We start from the raw sequence: 16,602 nt of genomic DNA, 5'->3' as shown, positions 1-16,602 counted from the left end.
GGACAGGACTAATGGGTACAAATTGAAAGAGGGGAAATTTAGGCTAGAGATTAAGAAGAAATATTTTGAGGGTGGTGAGACCCTGGAACAGGTTGCCCAGGGAGGTTGTAGATGACCCATCCCTGGCAGTGTTCAAAGCCAGGTTGCATAAGGCCTTGGGCAACCTGGTGTAGTGGGAGGTGCCCTTGCCTGTGGCAGGGGGGCTGGGACTAGATGGGTCTTTAAGACCCATTCCAACCTCTTAGCATTCTATGATAATAAACCCCAACAAACTATAATTGTTGGGGATTAAGCCTTTCTGACCAAATGGAGAAACACATATGCCTTCAGTTCGTCTTTTTTGCCTCCTAAACATACAGGTCACCCAGGATGGGGGCCATGCTCAAAAGTGACTGAAAACACCCTTGTGTTTTCCCTAATGACTTGCCTTTGGTAGGGAACAGGTGTTTTATAATGTACTTTGGACAGAAAGTAAAATTTTGATGAAAATTTAAATGGTGCTAGGTCCTTAGAAGTGCATAAAATTATCCATTGCTTAATCATACACACATACATGATTTTTTCCAAAATTATCCATTGCTTAATTATACACACATACATGCTTTTTTCCCGCAGAAGAGGATGAATCACATCTCTACCTTATTTGATGTAATTATGCTAGTTGTAAAATAAAATGCAATTGATAGAGTTTTTCTGGGTTTATTTACCAAATGTAGTACACAAAACCAAATGGTAGGTTATATCTGAATTTTTATTTCAAGTATTCTACACACATTTAAATGTAAAAATTACAGAAAAAAAAAACCCAAAACAATGTGGCATTACTTTACTATGTTCTAAGTAATTTGCATATCCCTTGTAACTAGAAGTTATTCTGGTCAGGAGCCTCTTGGACTCCATCAATGCAGACATCTACCCTGCTCGCAGAGCCAGTGCTGAGTGATGTACAGCTTTCTTGCCATCAACACTTCAAAATTAGTCAAAGGATTACAGAAAGATCTTTTTGTCAACAGCCTGGAATTCCAAACTGCATTACAAATTCTAATGTTACTGGTCAGTTCTTGAAGTATTTTTTTAAGACTGTGCTCTTGTGTGTATGCAAGTTCTGATGTTTGGGCTCAAATTCTGACATTGCAGCATGAACCACAGTCACTTTAGAGTCCTCTTCCTTCACCTTCTGCACTAGCAGTTCAATAGAGGAAGTTTCCTTGGATTCAGAGCCTAGGATCACTTGCAGTTTGGTCCAAAAGGACAAATCTTCTCTCCCCTTCATGGTGTGCCTGAGTTCACCTTTTCTCATGTCCTTTTTTCACGTACATACACTGCCAACACCAAAAGCTCATATATCCCATCTTCCATTCCTCTATATCATAGCTAACTTAGTACATCCCAAAGACATGGTTAGTTGATTTCTTCCAAATCCAAATCTTTGGTCCTCCCTCGTGTAACTTGACTGACATAAGTGTTGCATATATTTGGCTCCATGTTTTGTAAACCACACAATAAGTCATCTTTACATGTCCTTAATATCACAGTCTTCTTCATTCTTTTTTGAGATAAACAGTCTCATTGAAGCTTCCTATAGGTTAATCTGGAAAATATGTCCCTATTTTTCCTGCTGAGATAAAAAATTCATTCAGTCCAGAAAGATTTTGAGAAAATCTTCTTCCTTCTCAGCCTGTCTGTCACTCTAAGATTTAAGAGTGAATGTTGCTTTGATGCTTCCAAGAGCATGAAGTTAGCTCATCAACCTACTTGAACATCACATGACTAATTAAATCTCATTTGCAGCAAAAGAACTCCATCCAGGATCAGAACAGACAGCCCTGCACACATTTCTTTTCATACCACAGCACCTGCTGTTTGCTTTGAAAAGGTGGAAGATACCAGTCCAGTGAAGAGCTTCATCTGCTGCCTTTGCACAGCCATGGCCTCCCTACAACTCAGTCTTCATGTCAGAAGCATATTCTTGCTCAGAAAAGGAGGGCTTCACAGCAGAGTGAAATAAAGTTGATACCAACCTCATAACAGCATTGTAACATGTTGTGTGGCTGTAAAGGTATTTTTTAGCTAACTCTCAAAATTTACTGTAGTGTGTAACAGTGCTTGTCGAAGGCTTGTCCAGCACAAGCAGATCACTGACAAAGTACCTGTACTTTCAGGCTGTTCTGAAGAGACCACATATTATCATTTATTTCCTCTCCATACCATTCAGCCATCCAGCTTGTGTTTGCTGATGAGTCCACAGTGGCATCAACGTCAACTTAGACAGAACTTGAAGTAAGATCATTTTTGCAAGTGCTGTCGCTGTTTAAATGCTGGAAAGTTGTTATTTCATGTACATTGATGAGGGTAAGCATGTGCTTCATATCTGGTCTGTTTTTTTGGTAATTTGGAGACATACTCTCTTTTCTTAGACATGTCTAAAAGAGAAAACACAAAGAAGAGCTTAAAACTGATAATTCCTATGAAAGACAATTAAAAAAAACTTTTGAAGATTTTCCTTTTTCTCCTTGCTAACCATAGCTCATTACACCTTTCCCATTTGTTTGTCACTGGAGTCACCCAGTACCAATAAAAGCTGCTGTTTCTTGTTAAATCAATTAACTTTATAGGACAAAAGCCTCAGTCAAAAAAGAAAATTTATATTTGATTCATATTTTCATCTCAACAGGCCTTCCATCAAGCTATTGCAAGTGTGCTTCCACCTGCCTTCAGTGCAAGCCAGTGCCTAAAATACTTTCATCAAGTTGTCAAAGTAAAGCCCCAGTCCTGCCAACCAGTTCTAAAGTGAACGTGGCTGTTGAGTTTAGTGTAGATAAGGCACAATATTCACTAAAGAAGAGGACAATGCAACCTGTAAGAACTTAACAGGCATTTTAAATAATGAGCCTCACTTTTGAGATCAGGTCGATATTAAATTTTGATGAAAGCCAGGTTGATATCTGAGACAGGGCCTCACCCAAAAGTAAGATACACGTAATTCCACCAGAGTGATTATCTTCACTACACAGCTCTGCTTTTTATAACTGCACCACTAAAACTGGGACTCTTTTTTGTAAGGGGAAGAGAGATTTCTGTAGAGATCTGAAATTCTTTCAGGACACTGAGAAGAACGTGGGGCATCTGTCTCTTCTGAGTGATATCCTTGCTTTCATACTTCCAGCCTAACAAATTCCTACAAGATTTATCTCATCAAACTTTCGTCTGAATGGCACAAATTACTGGCAGAATTGTCAATCGAAAAAAGAGACAGGCATAAATTTAATTGCTCCCTGAAGATACATGGAAAGCTACATTTAGCACAGCTAATTAGATACACTCTGATCAACAGTTATGATTCATCTACTGAGGAGCAAAACAAGAAGGCAAATATGAAACAGGCAGCAAAAGTTAAATCTGACCTCCCAAAATGCTGGGGCTGGTTCTGGTTTTGTTTTTATTACAAATGCAGCCCGTGATGCACTGTACTGGTACCCAAGATTCCTGCTACCTCTGAGCCAGGAGACTTCACTGCCACTGCACCCAAAACATAGTTTTTCTTCTTTGGAATGAGCTTCCCAAATACCTCCTCTCCCTTCCTTTCCCAGAACTACCATCCAGCAATAAAGATATGGAAAAACTCCCCAATGAGATTTTTCTCCATATATTTTAAAATGTCTGTTCAACAAGAAAGATATGACTTCACAAAAATGCTCGTCTGAAATGCGGTTGACAGCAATTTACCAGTGTGGGAAATGAGGCAAAAAGCAGGTGGACTTGGACATGTCCATCATGCCACCACACAAAGTAATTCCACAGGTGGGGAAGGGCTCCCAGGGGTCTGTGCCTCCATCTTGGACAAATGCTGTTCCCAGCTACTAAACCAGAAGACCTATTGCCATACCCTTAAACTGATAACTAGTTTACACAGAGTAACTGGAAGCAGAAATGGGCAGTGAGAGTGCAGGAAAAGAACTGATAGTTTGAGTTAGATCAGAGCTAGATCAGGGCGCAGTTCGCTCTCTTTGGAATTCCATCCTCCTGTACCTGATTTTAATCATAAATTTAAGTAAAGACACCAACTTCAGACCAGCTGTGTTAAAGCAGTGCTAGCAGAGAAAATGAGTGGGGGGATTGTGGTTGGTATTGTTGTCTTGCTTATGAGAAAGAGAATTACTTACACAAGTAAAGAAGATGAGCAGCAAGTAAAAAATCCCAAGGCAAGTCAGCATGAAGAGCTCGCCTTTGTATTTTTTTAGTTTGTCCTCTTCTATTCCAGGGCAACCTAAAATGTAAAGCACAGTGTTACATTGCTCTGGTGTTTGTAGAATATTTTAAAACTGTTCCCTTCCTGACATGCCATGTGGAGCAAGAGACAGCCAAAGCCCTCCACTGTACCTGTTACTTTTAATGTGACTGTGCTGCTCAGATTGCGTTCTCCGTTCTGCTCCCGCAAGGTGCACTTGTACGTCCCGCTGTTTCGGCCGGTTGCATTTTTGATCCTCAGTGAAAAGGAGGTGCCATTGGAAAGCTCCAAGGACACCCCAGCTTCTCGTGGAAAATGAGATTCCATATCAAGGACTTCCCATGCTATTCCTTCACTGTCTCCAGCCATCTGGAAAACACAAATATATTTCTCTTCTTGGGCAACAGTGTCATCCTCAGTTTTAGGGTAAAGAAAATTTTAAAGCTGGCTTATGGCTGAAAATGCAGAGCCTGAAGAGAGGCAGGAGGGAACACAACCACAAATCCATTTAATATGTTCATGCTTGCAATCCAAAAGTATATGGGGTTTTGCTTAAATGGATTCTATCTATAAATAGGAATTACAGAACTATTCTGTAATAATTTCTGAAGCTGCCTCACCTGGACAGCAACACAACAGAAGGAAGGGATAGAGTCTGCTCTCAGTGGGCCCATGCAGAGGCCCCAGAAGAGTTCAGACCAAGAGACACAGTCCATGGGGATGGAGCAGAGGCAGCAGGAGGCAGCCCTACCCTCCCCAGGGTCACTGCTAAGCACCTACCAGGTGCTTAGCAGTGACCCTGGGGACCAGAGGTGCCCAGGAGAGCATGGCAGCAGGCAGGGAGGCTCCACTGCTGCCTGTGCTTGTCCTGCCAGCACACCTTCTGCCATGCAGTGGTGACAATTAAACCTGCTAACCCAGCAAGTGTGCCACTGCACAAGGGCTCTGCCAAGCACAGGCTGGCATCCTCCCAGCGGCTCCGCAGCCCAGAGTTTCCTGTGGGAATGCAGCCCTGGAAACTGCACTTTCCTGTGCCAGTTTCTATGTAGCTGACCCCTGAAACCATGCTGCCTCTCTGGAGGAATGGCGGTTTCCCCACACCCCACTTCCCTCCCTTCCTCTCATGACTGGAACCAAAGAACAAAAAATTGCTTTGACTCCTTCAGATTCAGTTGTGTGAAGGTCACAGGCAGGTTCTGGTGCACTTGGGGAGCATTTGTATGTTGAATTTCTTAATTGTAACCAGAAGAGCTACATTCCTTGGCATTGCTGAGAGGCTGCTGGAGGAATGAAGTGTATTCCCAGAACAGTTCGTACTGCGGGGCGATAGGATGCACTGAAAATGACAATTGGCTGGGAACCACAAAGAAGAGAGAAATCCCTAAGTTGATTTGAAAGATGGAAGAAGGGTTTGAATTATCCTGTGTCCATTCTTATTCATCGAAGTTGCTCCCTGCAATTCGAGGCAGCATGCCCTCGGAGGCATAAAGGTTTCCCAAGTAATGAATTCAATCTTTCTGTGGACCAGCAGAGCCAGAGCCAGCTCATAAGTCCAAGGCTCAGCATTTCAGCCAAACCTATAACAAATGTAAGCCAAGGCTTTTTATTATTATTATTTTATTTTAATGGACACATTTTTGGGTCATATGTTGGTGCTTACTTTCTATCAGCATAGCTACTGCATTGGGGTATAACAGTCACACTGTAGGTTTTTAAAATTAACACAACTTTCTCATACTGAGGCTAGGAGTATCTGGTTTCCCTTTCATGTGTTTGCAGGAGGAAAGCACACTCAAGAGTCTGGAGAGAAGTATGAGTCTGATGCTCTCTTCAACATTGCTATTTTTACAGCCTAAAATGGTGTAAAACAAGCTGCAAATTGGGGAACTTTTCAGGAACTGAGGAATGAGACTAAAGCACAAAATTTCCTTAATTGTAAAGATTCTTTCTCAGAAAGGTTTTGGGTTTTCCAGTGCATCAACTGAAACATAGAGTGGTAATTTCCTGGGGCTTTCCACACTTTACCCAGAAACAGGGAAGAATCTTCCCCTTAATCCCCCAGTAAATTTACCCAGATTCTCTTTCTTACTACACCCCGGCCCAAGCAGCTGCAAGACGAGCAGTATGTGTGGTGGTTTTCAGGCTGCAGGGACATCACTGTGCTACAGGGATTTAGGTATTTTCAGGCCTTGCGCATTGTCAGAGATGTAGCCAGAGGAATTCCAATACCCAGGCTGGGCTCAGCTCTGGTTACAACTAGGTCAACAGCAGTTAAGTGGATATAGTTGACCTCCCTCAGATCTAATTTTTGCCACTCTCTCTTCCTATACCACCCCCTTCCTCAGTGAAATTTAAAACTGCCCACAGGGCAATAAAAAGAACCAGCCTGGCTGCCCTTTGCATTGCCTTAAATTGCAGATAGAAGGTCTGAGCTACACACAAGAAATTAGATTTTTTGGGATTTTTGATTTTGTTTTTTCCTTTCATTTACTGGCAGCATAAATAATTGCTGTCCTGGGTGGTAAATGGTGGTGTGATTCTTGTGGCTGAGATCTGGGAATGAGAACACACTTTGATCTTTCCGTATGCAATTGCAACCAGCACTGCTTCTATAAGGGAGAACTCAATTAAGTCCATGCATCCCATGCCTGACCATGCACTTATTCCAGGTGAGATTTTGGGTAAATGATTGAACTCCCCTTCATGGGAACAGTGAGGGATAGGATTGATTATTGCCTCCAAAGCTTTTTAAAGTGCTTGGCTGCTGTTGCAAGCACGATGATGGTGACCCTGCAGACAAGACTGTCAGCATTTTGCCTTAGACATGCCCTGTGTAAGGCAAAGCGGTGTCATGAAACTGCACTAACAACATGCTTTTCCCCAAAACAAGAAGAAAAAGTTACTTTGTGGCCTAATCTGGCACCCTCACTTGCGGAGAAACCACTGGTGACCCGGATGGGGGTTGTGAACCTTGAGTTTGGGGAGGCAGAGGAGGAGGGGGTCATGTGTGGGTTTAATTCAGGGTTTGCACGCCTTTCTTCCTCCATTAAATCTCCTCTTTACTGAAGGACAAGGGCAGGCAAGGCAGTCTGCAGGCGTGCTGTGTGCCCTGCAGCATCCCAACATTTTTTAGGCTGCAGAGACATCTGGTGGCACTTTTCCAGCCTCTGCAGGCAGTGCATCCACCCCTACTCAGAGGTCACAGCAGCCTTTTCTCTGATGCCTGAACCAAGCCTTTTTCCACAGCAATCTTATCTCCTGTTATCTTATTAGAAAAAAGCCCAAACAAACAAACAAAAAACAAAAACACCAACAAAACAAACACCCCCCTCCCTTTTTCAATTCTCTACATAGCAAGAAAACATCTGAGCAAATTTTCAGAGTGCATCCTCATATCCCAGCTGTATAAAAGGAAGTCCATTAGATGTTCAGTAAGGTCATCATTCTGCCTCTTGCTCTGTTCAATATAACCTCTTTCCCACCCCAAACCTAATTAAAATTACAAAAATGCCACTTTGTTTGCCACCTCCTGTGAATTACTTGGCAGACTCTCTCACTGGACAGATCATTTTGTGGCTCAAGCTTCTATGATAAACCAGCTCCAATTCATGCCAAGTGTCCTCCAGGTGATACCAAGGTAAATGCTGGGGGTTTTACCTAATTAATTCCACACAAGCTTAGGGGGATCAAAGCAAGCACTGCCAGAGACAGCAATCCACTTGTGTAGGGACCATCCTCTTCTTTAATCTGTGAAAAAAAATCTTTTCTTCTCATGTTTCATTCATGTTTCATGTCCCTTACACCTCACTGCTGAACAAAATGCAGCATGCCAGCTTCCCCTGCTCCCCACCTCCAAATGGAGGAGAAAAGTAGCATATTCCTGCTCCCATCTTTGCAGCTAATGGCTTTACCAAAATTCAAAAGGCAAATGATAACCTGTGTGGGGACAGGTAGAAAATTCTTCTAAATCTATTTTCATGAAAAGGGCCTTGTTAGCATGCAATCTGCTGGGGGTTAATTCCCCCATAATTTTGCTGGGGAACAGGGACTTCCTGGCAAAATAATTCTGCCTATCTGTACAAAACTAGCCATTAAAAAAATGAGAGAAAAAAAAAAAAAAAAGAAGAAATGTGAGTTTATCTTTAATGTCACATATGCAGTGTCCTTCAGCAATGTCTGTGGCAGCCTTTCGGAAATCACCTGGCAGAATATCTTCAGCAGATGCTGAAGTAAGATCCCTGCTGAGACTCACCCCTGCTGAGCCACACCAGTGAGTGCCTCTGTTCGGTCGATGCTGAGACACACCCTGGAGGGCTGGGTTCAGTGCTGGGCTCCCAGGGCAAGACAGACCTGAGGGAGACACATCTGAGGGAGTCCAGTGAAGGGGCACAAAGATGGATAATATCTTGGAGAACCTGACATGAGCAGAAGGTAGAAGCGGTAGCTCAAACTGGAAGAGACCAGGCTCAGGATCATCTTATCAGTATTGATTCAACCTGATTAACAGGGGGATAGAGAAACTGAAGGTGGGCTCTTCTCAGTGGCCTTCAGAGGCAAGAAAAGAAAAAGAGCACGGGCTGAAATTCAGGAAATTCCACTTAAGCAAAATACTCCCCCTTTTTACTGTAGGGGTAGTTGAACACTGGAATGGGCTGCCCAGAGAGGGTGTGGAATCTCCACCCTTTGAGATATTCAGGACTAAACTGGTTACAGCCTTGAGGAGACAGCTCTAGTTGTCAGTTTTCAGTGAGTTTAATTGAAAATTATTCTAGTTCCCAAAATCTTGGAAACACGTGGTCTAAAGAGGTTGTGATTTGCCCACATATGTTCTCTAGTCCATTGACTGATTGCTATTACATTTCTCCTAGCCTGGGGCTTTTTGGTAAGAACAGTGGATATTAAAATGGGATATGTTTGATTGAAAATACAACTGAGCTGATATATTTCTGTTCTCTGACTGTATGAATTATGAGAAATAGGTAGAATAATTAGACACCCAAAATTTAAGAGCCCTTCAACAAATGTTTCATTTTCGGAGAACTAAAAACAAGGTGGTGGAAGGAGGAGGAATATTTTGCTCAGTTCTAGCTGGCTAGGCTTTAGTTATTGTTTTGAAAACTGCTACAGCATTACATGGCAGAGCCCTCAAAATGGCAATTCACCCCTGCTGTAGTTCTTGCACCCAATGAATCTATTAATATTTCATTTTATCATGAACATGCGCAAGTGAGCAGTTCTCACATTAATTCATGTTTTCTGCTCTCATTAAATAACTTTTCTTATCAAAAACTTTTCCCACACTAAAGTGGTACACTGTCTTCCAGGTAAACCAAAGTGCCAATATAAACCACTTTTCCCGTAAAATTTTTTTTTATTTTAGCAAAAATTTTTGAGGTCCAAAACTAGTGTCAGTTTAAAGGTGGAACATATTAACATCAGATTGTTTTCTAGTAAGGGTGAGACAATTGTAAAAATGGTTTTGTTTAAAGTCATACCAGGCATAATGGCCAAGTTGAAATTTCTGACTGTTATAGAGAGCTAAAAATCTACATAAGGCCAGAAGGAATTTATTTTCTGAAGAAATATATAGAATTCTGGCAATGCCCAATAGCCAACATATAATGAAACACAACTGAGCTGAAACTGCTTAATAGGTGTATTTTTCAGCAGAGAAATACTTCTACATTTGATTAGTGCTAAAGGTGCATCCATATGGTTCCTATACAGTGTCATGTAGAGATACCAAAGTTAAATTTGAAAATAACAGACATAAATGGTGGGCACATGTGAGTGAACTCTGAGTGTGCTGTAAAAAGGGGTAGAGTGGGGGGCAGAAGCAGGGGGGAGATGAGGAAAGAAAATCCAAATCCCAGCCCCAAAACAACAGTGAAGGAACTATGTGTGACACATGAGCCAGCTGGAAAAGCCCTTTGACTCACTCACACAGACTCTTTATTGTTTAGTTGATTTGGCTTGGTTTGATCTTTTTTAGTTAAGGGCATCCAGCCTTAGCTCATGTCAGACAAAAGAATTGTTTTGGTCATGAAATCATTTCCACTGGTCCCTTCCTGTCTAAATCATTAATGTGATGAAGCTACTTGGGGATGAATAGATGTCTGAGAAGCACTGGACTGCATTTCTTTGCATAGGTTAGAAATTTGGCTGAAGTAATTTAGCAAATATTTACCTATGCTAATATATCACAGCTATGCACTTTTAGCAAAAGTAGTTTCCTTTGAAGGAAGGTGCAGTCAATATTATATGCCTAAACTGTTTATTCTTATTTTGCAATATGACTTCCCCCTCTTGTTCTGCCACAATTTTATATTTTTCAAGGAAGTGCTATAAAGTTAACAGATTTCTCTCCACTGAAGCACAGCTTTCTTTCCTCTTCCTCAAGATTTATTTTAGAGTGAGACTCTTCTGGCTATCTCATCAAGAAAATAGTGTAATATCTACTGGGATTTCATTTGTGTGTGTTTAAACTTGATTTTCAAACTGGATATAAAGTGATAATTATGAGGGTCTATGAAGTGGTTCTCATTTTCAATGTACTTCACAAAGAGAAGCTGTTCAGTTTTCAGTAGCCCTATGAGGCAGAAAGGTAAGTAAAGTTTCATTACTCAGATTCTTGTCTAGTAGGTGGGCTGTAGAGATTCAAACCAGCATTTCCATAGACAATTCCCAGTACCTGGGTGCTTAGGCAAAAAAGACCTAGTTTTCAGTTCTCAGCTGGCAAACTTCCACACTGCCCATATTTGGGTTTATGGCATGCAGGCTGCCCAGTATTCCTAAAAACGTAACACACTTTAAGACTATCATCATTATGAATTCTTTTCCATGGCCTCATAGTGAGTGGAAGGAGAGCTGCACCAGGCTGGAAGAGGACTTGGTGCTCTACCTTCTCCCCAGTGTGCTCAGCCAGCCTATTTAATATATTTTTAAGTAAAAATCATTTTGTCTGAGCTGACTGACTGTGGCCCTGATTCTGCACAGATCTACTTATGCAGGTGACTTCCTGCATGAGGATAATTAGCTCCAATAATCCTTGTTGCACAGCAGATCAAACACATCCATGTCTTTTTTTTTTTTTTTTCAGTATGAGACGTTAGCAAAAGCAAAGGAATTGAATGCAAACCTTTTTTTACACCCAGTTGAATTTTGACACCAGAATATTAACTTCATTATACAATTACTTCTCTATACAGCAAATACTTTAAAATTACATCCTTTTGTTTTTTAGCACATTGTATCAAACTGCCCTTACTTGGTCCGAGCACACAGAGGTGCCTGTGGGAAGGAGAGGTTTGCTCACAGAACATTCACCCTGTGCAAACAGCTGCACAAGCAGCACCTTAACATTGCCACCATCGTTTTTTTTTTTAAGCAGCAGAAGCAAAGGTTAATTGCTTGCATTTACTTCACAGTTCAAAGTGACCTCATACAAAAGATTTCACCTAACAGCTGCTTGAACTTTACAGCCTGAAATTTCATACAATTTGTTGGAATTACCTTTTAATTAGTCCTTTGGGGTTATATGTGGTGTTTATTGATTAATCCTTCAGTAGTTGTTTTTAAATAATAGAGTAATTACCTGTGTTGGGTAGCCCAGTCACACTCTACCATTCCCTCACCCTCCTTTGCAGTGCTGAGTGGTGACAGCAGCACAGAGCCAAAGTGTAGAGAGAGGAGAACGATCCTCAAGCTGCTGCCTATTTAGCTAGCTCCATAAGTTGAGGTATTGCTTGTTCAGCACAACACACTGAGCCTAGATGGCTTTTCCCCATGGCGAGTCAGGCTTTTTACATTTGGTGCTCTGCTTTTCCTAATATGGCTGCAGCTGTGGCTTGGGCTAGTGTCACTGCCTGCCTGTCCTCACTTCCCACCTCTCTCATGGGGACAAGCAAACAGAAGACTGCAGCACCATGGCTGGTGCCATCAGTCCCTGAGGACAGTGGCGAGAGCTGACAATTGCCAGACTTTTGTTACTTTTTGTGTCAACAGAGAAAATAAGTGTGACGTTCTGTCATGCTGGACACTGGAAAACCAATCTTTTCCTGAGCAAAGCAGCTGAAGCAGGAAGAGCAAGGAGACCATGGAGGGAGTGAGGGTTATAGGGACAGGGCAGTGGTAGTCTAGACTGTGACAGCATGACTGCTGCAAGGGGAAGCAGCACCAGAGAGGGCCCCCACAAAAGGCATCATCAAATACCAGACTCCTGTGCATGTGCAGTCATTTTGTGCCCAGGTGGAACTGCAAAGAGCTACAAGGCAACACAGAATTGGCTTTATAGGCTTCCTTGTACTTCTGCATCAGGACTTTTGGCTGCTGTTTGCTGCTTGGCCCTCCCATCTCCCACTGTACTTGGAGAAGCACATGATTCTGGAGTATCCCCACACTTCAGTCTGTTTTTGTTTTTGTTGACTTCCAACACTGCTGTGGGGGAGACTATTCTGGGATCCAGTCATCCTCTCTGTTTATTCCTCCCAACCCCCTACCACTTCTCCTCAACTCCTCCAGGTCCACCAGATGGCATGGCTTGCCTTTCATGAGCTGTCTGTCCTTCCCAGACACTGGGAGAAAGGGTGCCTTCAATAATTAGCACATATCTGGATGGAAAATATAGATCCTTATACAGTTTTTGAGGCAGAAAACAAAAAATAATAAGGCGACTCATATTCCAAATCCCACAGTAAAATTCAACCAAAAGGATTATTCTCTCCTCTGTTTACCACCTGTGCTCTGTTCAACAGTTTGGAAAAAGATGCTGCACTTGGTGGGCTGGCAGTCAGATGTTCACAACAGCCCTTTTGAGGTGCGGTTGTCATCTGGTCTATAGGCAGATGCTCATTGTTGTACAGGCGATGAAAATCAGATGCAATGCAAGTTTCAACCTCAGAAGCCATATCTAATAGCAAGCACTGTTTGTTGGTTTACTGTAGGAAATGAGTTTAAAACTGTATCTGACTGAACTGCTGAGAAGCCCAGGCTGTGGCTTTAGGTTCCGGCAGAGATAAATTAACGGTTTTCAACACCCATAAATACGGGGTTTTTAACTCTTCCCTTCCATTGCTCTACCATTACATGGGAAAGTAATTCAACTCTGTAACCCACAAAATGTTTATTCACAGTTTCTTTTTCCACTATTATAACAATCAACAGAGAGTTGACTTAACAGGTAACAAGAGGACCACCAGGAGTGGCCCATGATAAGCAGCAGGAGTGTATGGCTGGGAGTGGGGAATGGAGGAGAACAAAACCTTCCCTTTTTTTCCCATTTTGGCTCACACCATAAGCTGAAGCTCTGCACTGAGGTGCAAATTTACGGTGCCGTACAGTCAACAGCCGCCTCTTCCGCCAGCGGGCAATTCTACCCCTCTTAGAAATTTTATCTTGGTAATGTTGAGTGGGACTTTTCTACCCATTAGCTGATTGACTCCTGTCATCCCTCCTGTACACAGGTGGTCAGCAGGGCTCTCCTGCTCTGGAGAGAGAAACTCTGAATCAGAGCAGTCAAGATGTGATTTTTACTTCATGACTGCAAAGAGATAACTCAGAATTTCTAGCTCTCCATCTGCCTTCTGCTCATACTCTGCCCTTATGCCCACTCCACTAGTCAAATCTTCCTATAGAATAGCAAGTACTTTTTCAGTTCTTCTATTTAAAAAAAAAAAATCATCTCCTATTTTCAGGGGATTAAACAAGCGCAACATCATTGATGCTGCAAGGCTTAAATACCATTTTTTTGCTTTGAAGAAAATCCTGGAAGACTCCTCTCTGGAGTAGTATTTGGCAGGTTGTACATGGGGCATCACCTGAATGCTAATCCACAGAAGCCAGCAATAATTAGATAGAAAAGCAGGCCAAGAGCAATTCAGGGAATGATGCTCAAATAGCCTATCTCCAATGACACAGAAAAGGCCTGTTCCCCATGGCCAGCTCAAAGGTTTGCAGTGCTGCCTTCTCTCTGCTGCACTAATGGGAGGATTCCTCTGCAGAAAACAACCCATTTTGTACAAGACAAGCCAGTAGCAGGTGGGAAACCGAAGCAGACTGCTCAAGTAACTTAGACTTTTTTCTTACTTTATACCAAGACGCTGTCTGGTAGGAGAGTGAGGAGTCCTGAAGAGCTTTACAGGGCAGCACGACTTCCTCAGCACACCTCACAGCAACATCTGGCATCATCACAGAAGTCCCACGGATCAAGCACCAAACTGCAAAGCACAGGTACACACCACCTTTAAAAGAGATTGCTTACACAATCCTTCCTGCCTTCCCAAAACATATCCCCACAAAACAAACATGAAAGACCAGAATGAAAATTGCAGGGCTGCCCACTTACCATTGCACAGGATGATGAGCAGAGCACAGATTCCCAAAGACATGGCTTTTACTGCTTCAGATCACAGAGCAGCAACAGTGTGCCTCTCTGCAGGATGGACTGTGAGAGCAGAATGAAGCTGTGACTGCTTCTAGAGTGATATTTCTGAAGGCAGATTGGGGAATCCCCCAGACTTAATCTTGAGGATTTCATCATAGGGAAAATCCCTACGTGTATGAACCAAAGCTCCTCCCCTTAAATCTGTGAGGTCACTCCCATTTCTGCAAGTACTTGCAGTGGTAGCAACTCATTTTCCTTTTTTCATTTTTTCTCCCCCTCTGTATTGATCTGAACAGAGTTAAGTTTGACCAAGGAGCGCTGTGGGTTGGTGTGAAGGCCATCAAAACCAGCACTCAATGAATCTCTCTTGAGTGACAAAATGTCAGGGGAAAGGGCTTGCCAGCTCAAAATCCCCTGTCAGCCTTCTCTCTGCAGCTCTAACAGCACAGTGCCTGTGCAAAGGTTGGCCTTATGATGTGACATTTCTGCAACCACATTTAAGACCTCAGGTCACAGCCACAGAAACACTTTGCCTTGGGGCTAAGGGAGAAACAGGAATTGCCAGCATGGCGGAGCCAAACAAACTGTATTTCAATAGAGCTACACATTTAACTCTGCAGGTAAGCACACATGAGATGGAAGATTATCTATTCTTAGCATATTTTGTCATTTTCTAGACAAAAAAAAAAAAAGGCATCTGGAGTGACATAACTTTACAAATTATATGCTGGAAAATTTCATTGTGGAAAAAGTCAGGGCAGCTCCCAGAAGAGGAACCATTTGGACATCCCCTCTAGATATTTGGAGGGGGGAGGGGAAATCCTTTCCCTGTGATCTGTGAGAGCTGTTTACCCCTGGAGAATTTTTGAGGAAGTCCAAAGTCGATTACAGAAGCATTTACAAATCTTGAAACTGAAAGTTGCTGATGTTATTTTTGGAAAACACTTGTGGCTGCTGTCTTTAGGCTACTGAGATCATGATGGAGAGAAGCTATTTGGGGGGGAGTGGGGGGGTGGGTGTTAAGATTTGATGGGTGGAGAATGTATGGTCAGCCCCTTTTGAAAACCAGGGTTCTGAAAGCCACTCCAGTCTGGGCATCCTAAATCCAAATCACCTCTAGAAAACTTTGTGAGAAGTCAGTTTGACAAGTCCTCACCCTGCTAAAGTTCTACTCAGATGAGTAAATGCTGTGGGTGGGTAACACTTTTGGAAACTCCGGTCTGTTCTGTGAAGAAAGTCAAACAGCAATTTTGCTGGGGGGCTCACTGTTGAAATAGCCCACTTATTTTTAAAGCTTTTTGCTTCTATCTTCATTGACCATAATGGTAAATATAACAGGCTCTAAGCTTTATTTTTCTCTTTAAATTTTCTGTTTCAAGGACCAGGACCTCAATCAATTACTTAGAAAGTACAAGTGAAATACAAAACCCAGTGGATCTCCTGAGAGGGAGAGAAAATCACTCTTTTTCCTGTGTGAAATAATGAGATTCCTTCAGAAGATAGAAGGGGGGGGGGGGGCTGCTGAAGGAAATCTTAGAGAGGAGAGGGCTCCAGTTAATATATTTCACATCTGTTCTTCACTAAAATGATGACTTTTCTGCCCCCACGAGTCAGTCACACATCAAGCCCATCTCCAAGAAGGGCACTCAGCTTTCACCCAAGGGTCTCTTTATGTGAGTCCTGCAGAGCTACATGTTTACCCTCCATAAACCCATCAAGAGGCACAACCTTTCTCTGTCTCCTTTTTCATCATGAGGAAACCCCCATGAGCAAACCACAGCAAGCTTCTGCCCCTGCTGTGGGTCTGTCACAGCAGTCCTTCCCTGGTGGCCTGGCCAGCAGCAGCCAGGGTGGCTGTGGCAACCCTGAGGCTGGGGTCACAAGTTTGCCCACACAGAAGCGCACTGAAGGTAAGCCAGGCTTCAGCACTGGGAAATGTACATGCCACACACACACTTGCCAAGGTGATGTTAAACAACATTCTTCCTCAGTT

General features: G+C 42.6%; 1 protein-coding gene across 1 annotated transcript; it reads right to left on the bottom strand.

Annotated features, from left to right (window-relative positions):
• Window positions 1-2,264: 2,264 nt before the first annotated feature.
• Window positions 2,265-14,613, bottom strand: CD83 (CD83 molecule). Its single transcript, XM_041413279.1, has 5 exons — window positions 14,571-14,613; window positions 14,312-14,442; window positions 4,381-4,597; window positions 4,164-4,267; window positions 2,265-2,423 (listed from the first exon to the last, which is right to left on the bottom strand). The coding sequence occupies exons 1-5, from the start codon at window positions 14,611-14,613 to the stop codon at window positions 2,265-2,267; spliced, it is 654 nt and encodes a 217-aa protein (XP_041269213.1).
• Between the last annotated feature and the right edge of the window lie 1,989 nt (window positions 14,614-16,602).

Source organism: Onychostruthus taczanowskii, unplaced genomic scaffold (assembly GCF_017590055.1).
Source record: "Onychostruthus taczanowskii isolate IOZ18803 unplaced genomic scaffold, ASM1759005v1 scaffold40, whole genome shotgun sequence".
Classification (NCBI taxonomy): domain Eukaryota; kingdom Metazoa; phylum Chordata; class Aves; order Passeriformes; family Passeridae; genus Onychostruthus; species Onychostruthus taczanowskii.
Note: the sequence above shows the minus strand (reverse complement) of the source record. Positions and strands in the feature narration are given on the sequence as shown.

Excerpts from the sequence above, each read along its gene's own strand:
- CD83 (XM_041413279.1), bottom strand. The coding sequence starts at position 14,613 with ATGTCTTTGGGAATCTGTGCTCTGCTCATCATCCTGTGCAATG. Across the intron at positions 4,598-14,311 it reads AGACAGCGTCTTGGTATAAA|ATGGCTGGAGACAGTGAAGG; the intron begins GTAAGAAAAAAG and ends TGTGTTTTCCAG. Across the intron at positions 4,268-4,380 it reads AGTCACATTAAAAGTAACAG|GTTGCCCTGGAATAGAAGAG; the intron begins GTACAGTGGAGG and ends TTTACATTTTAG.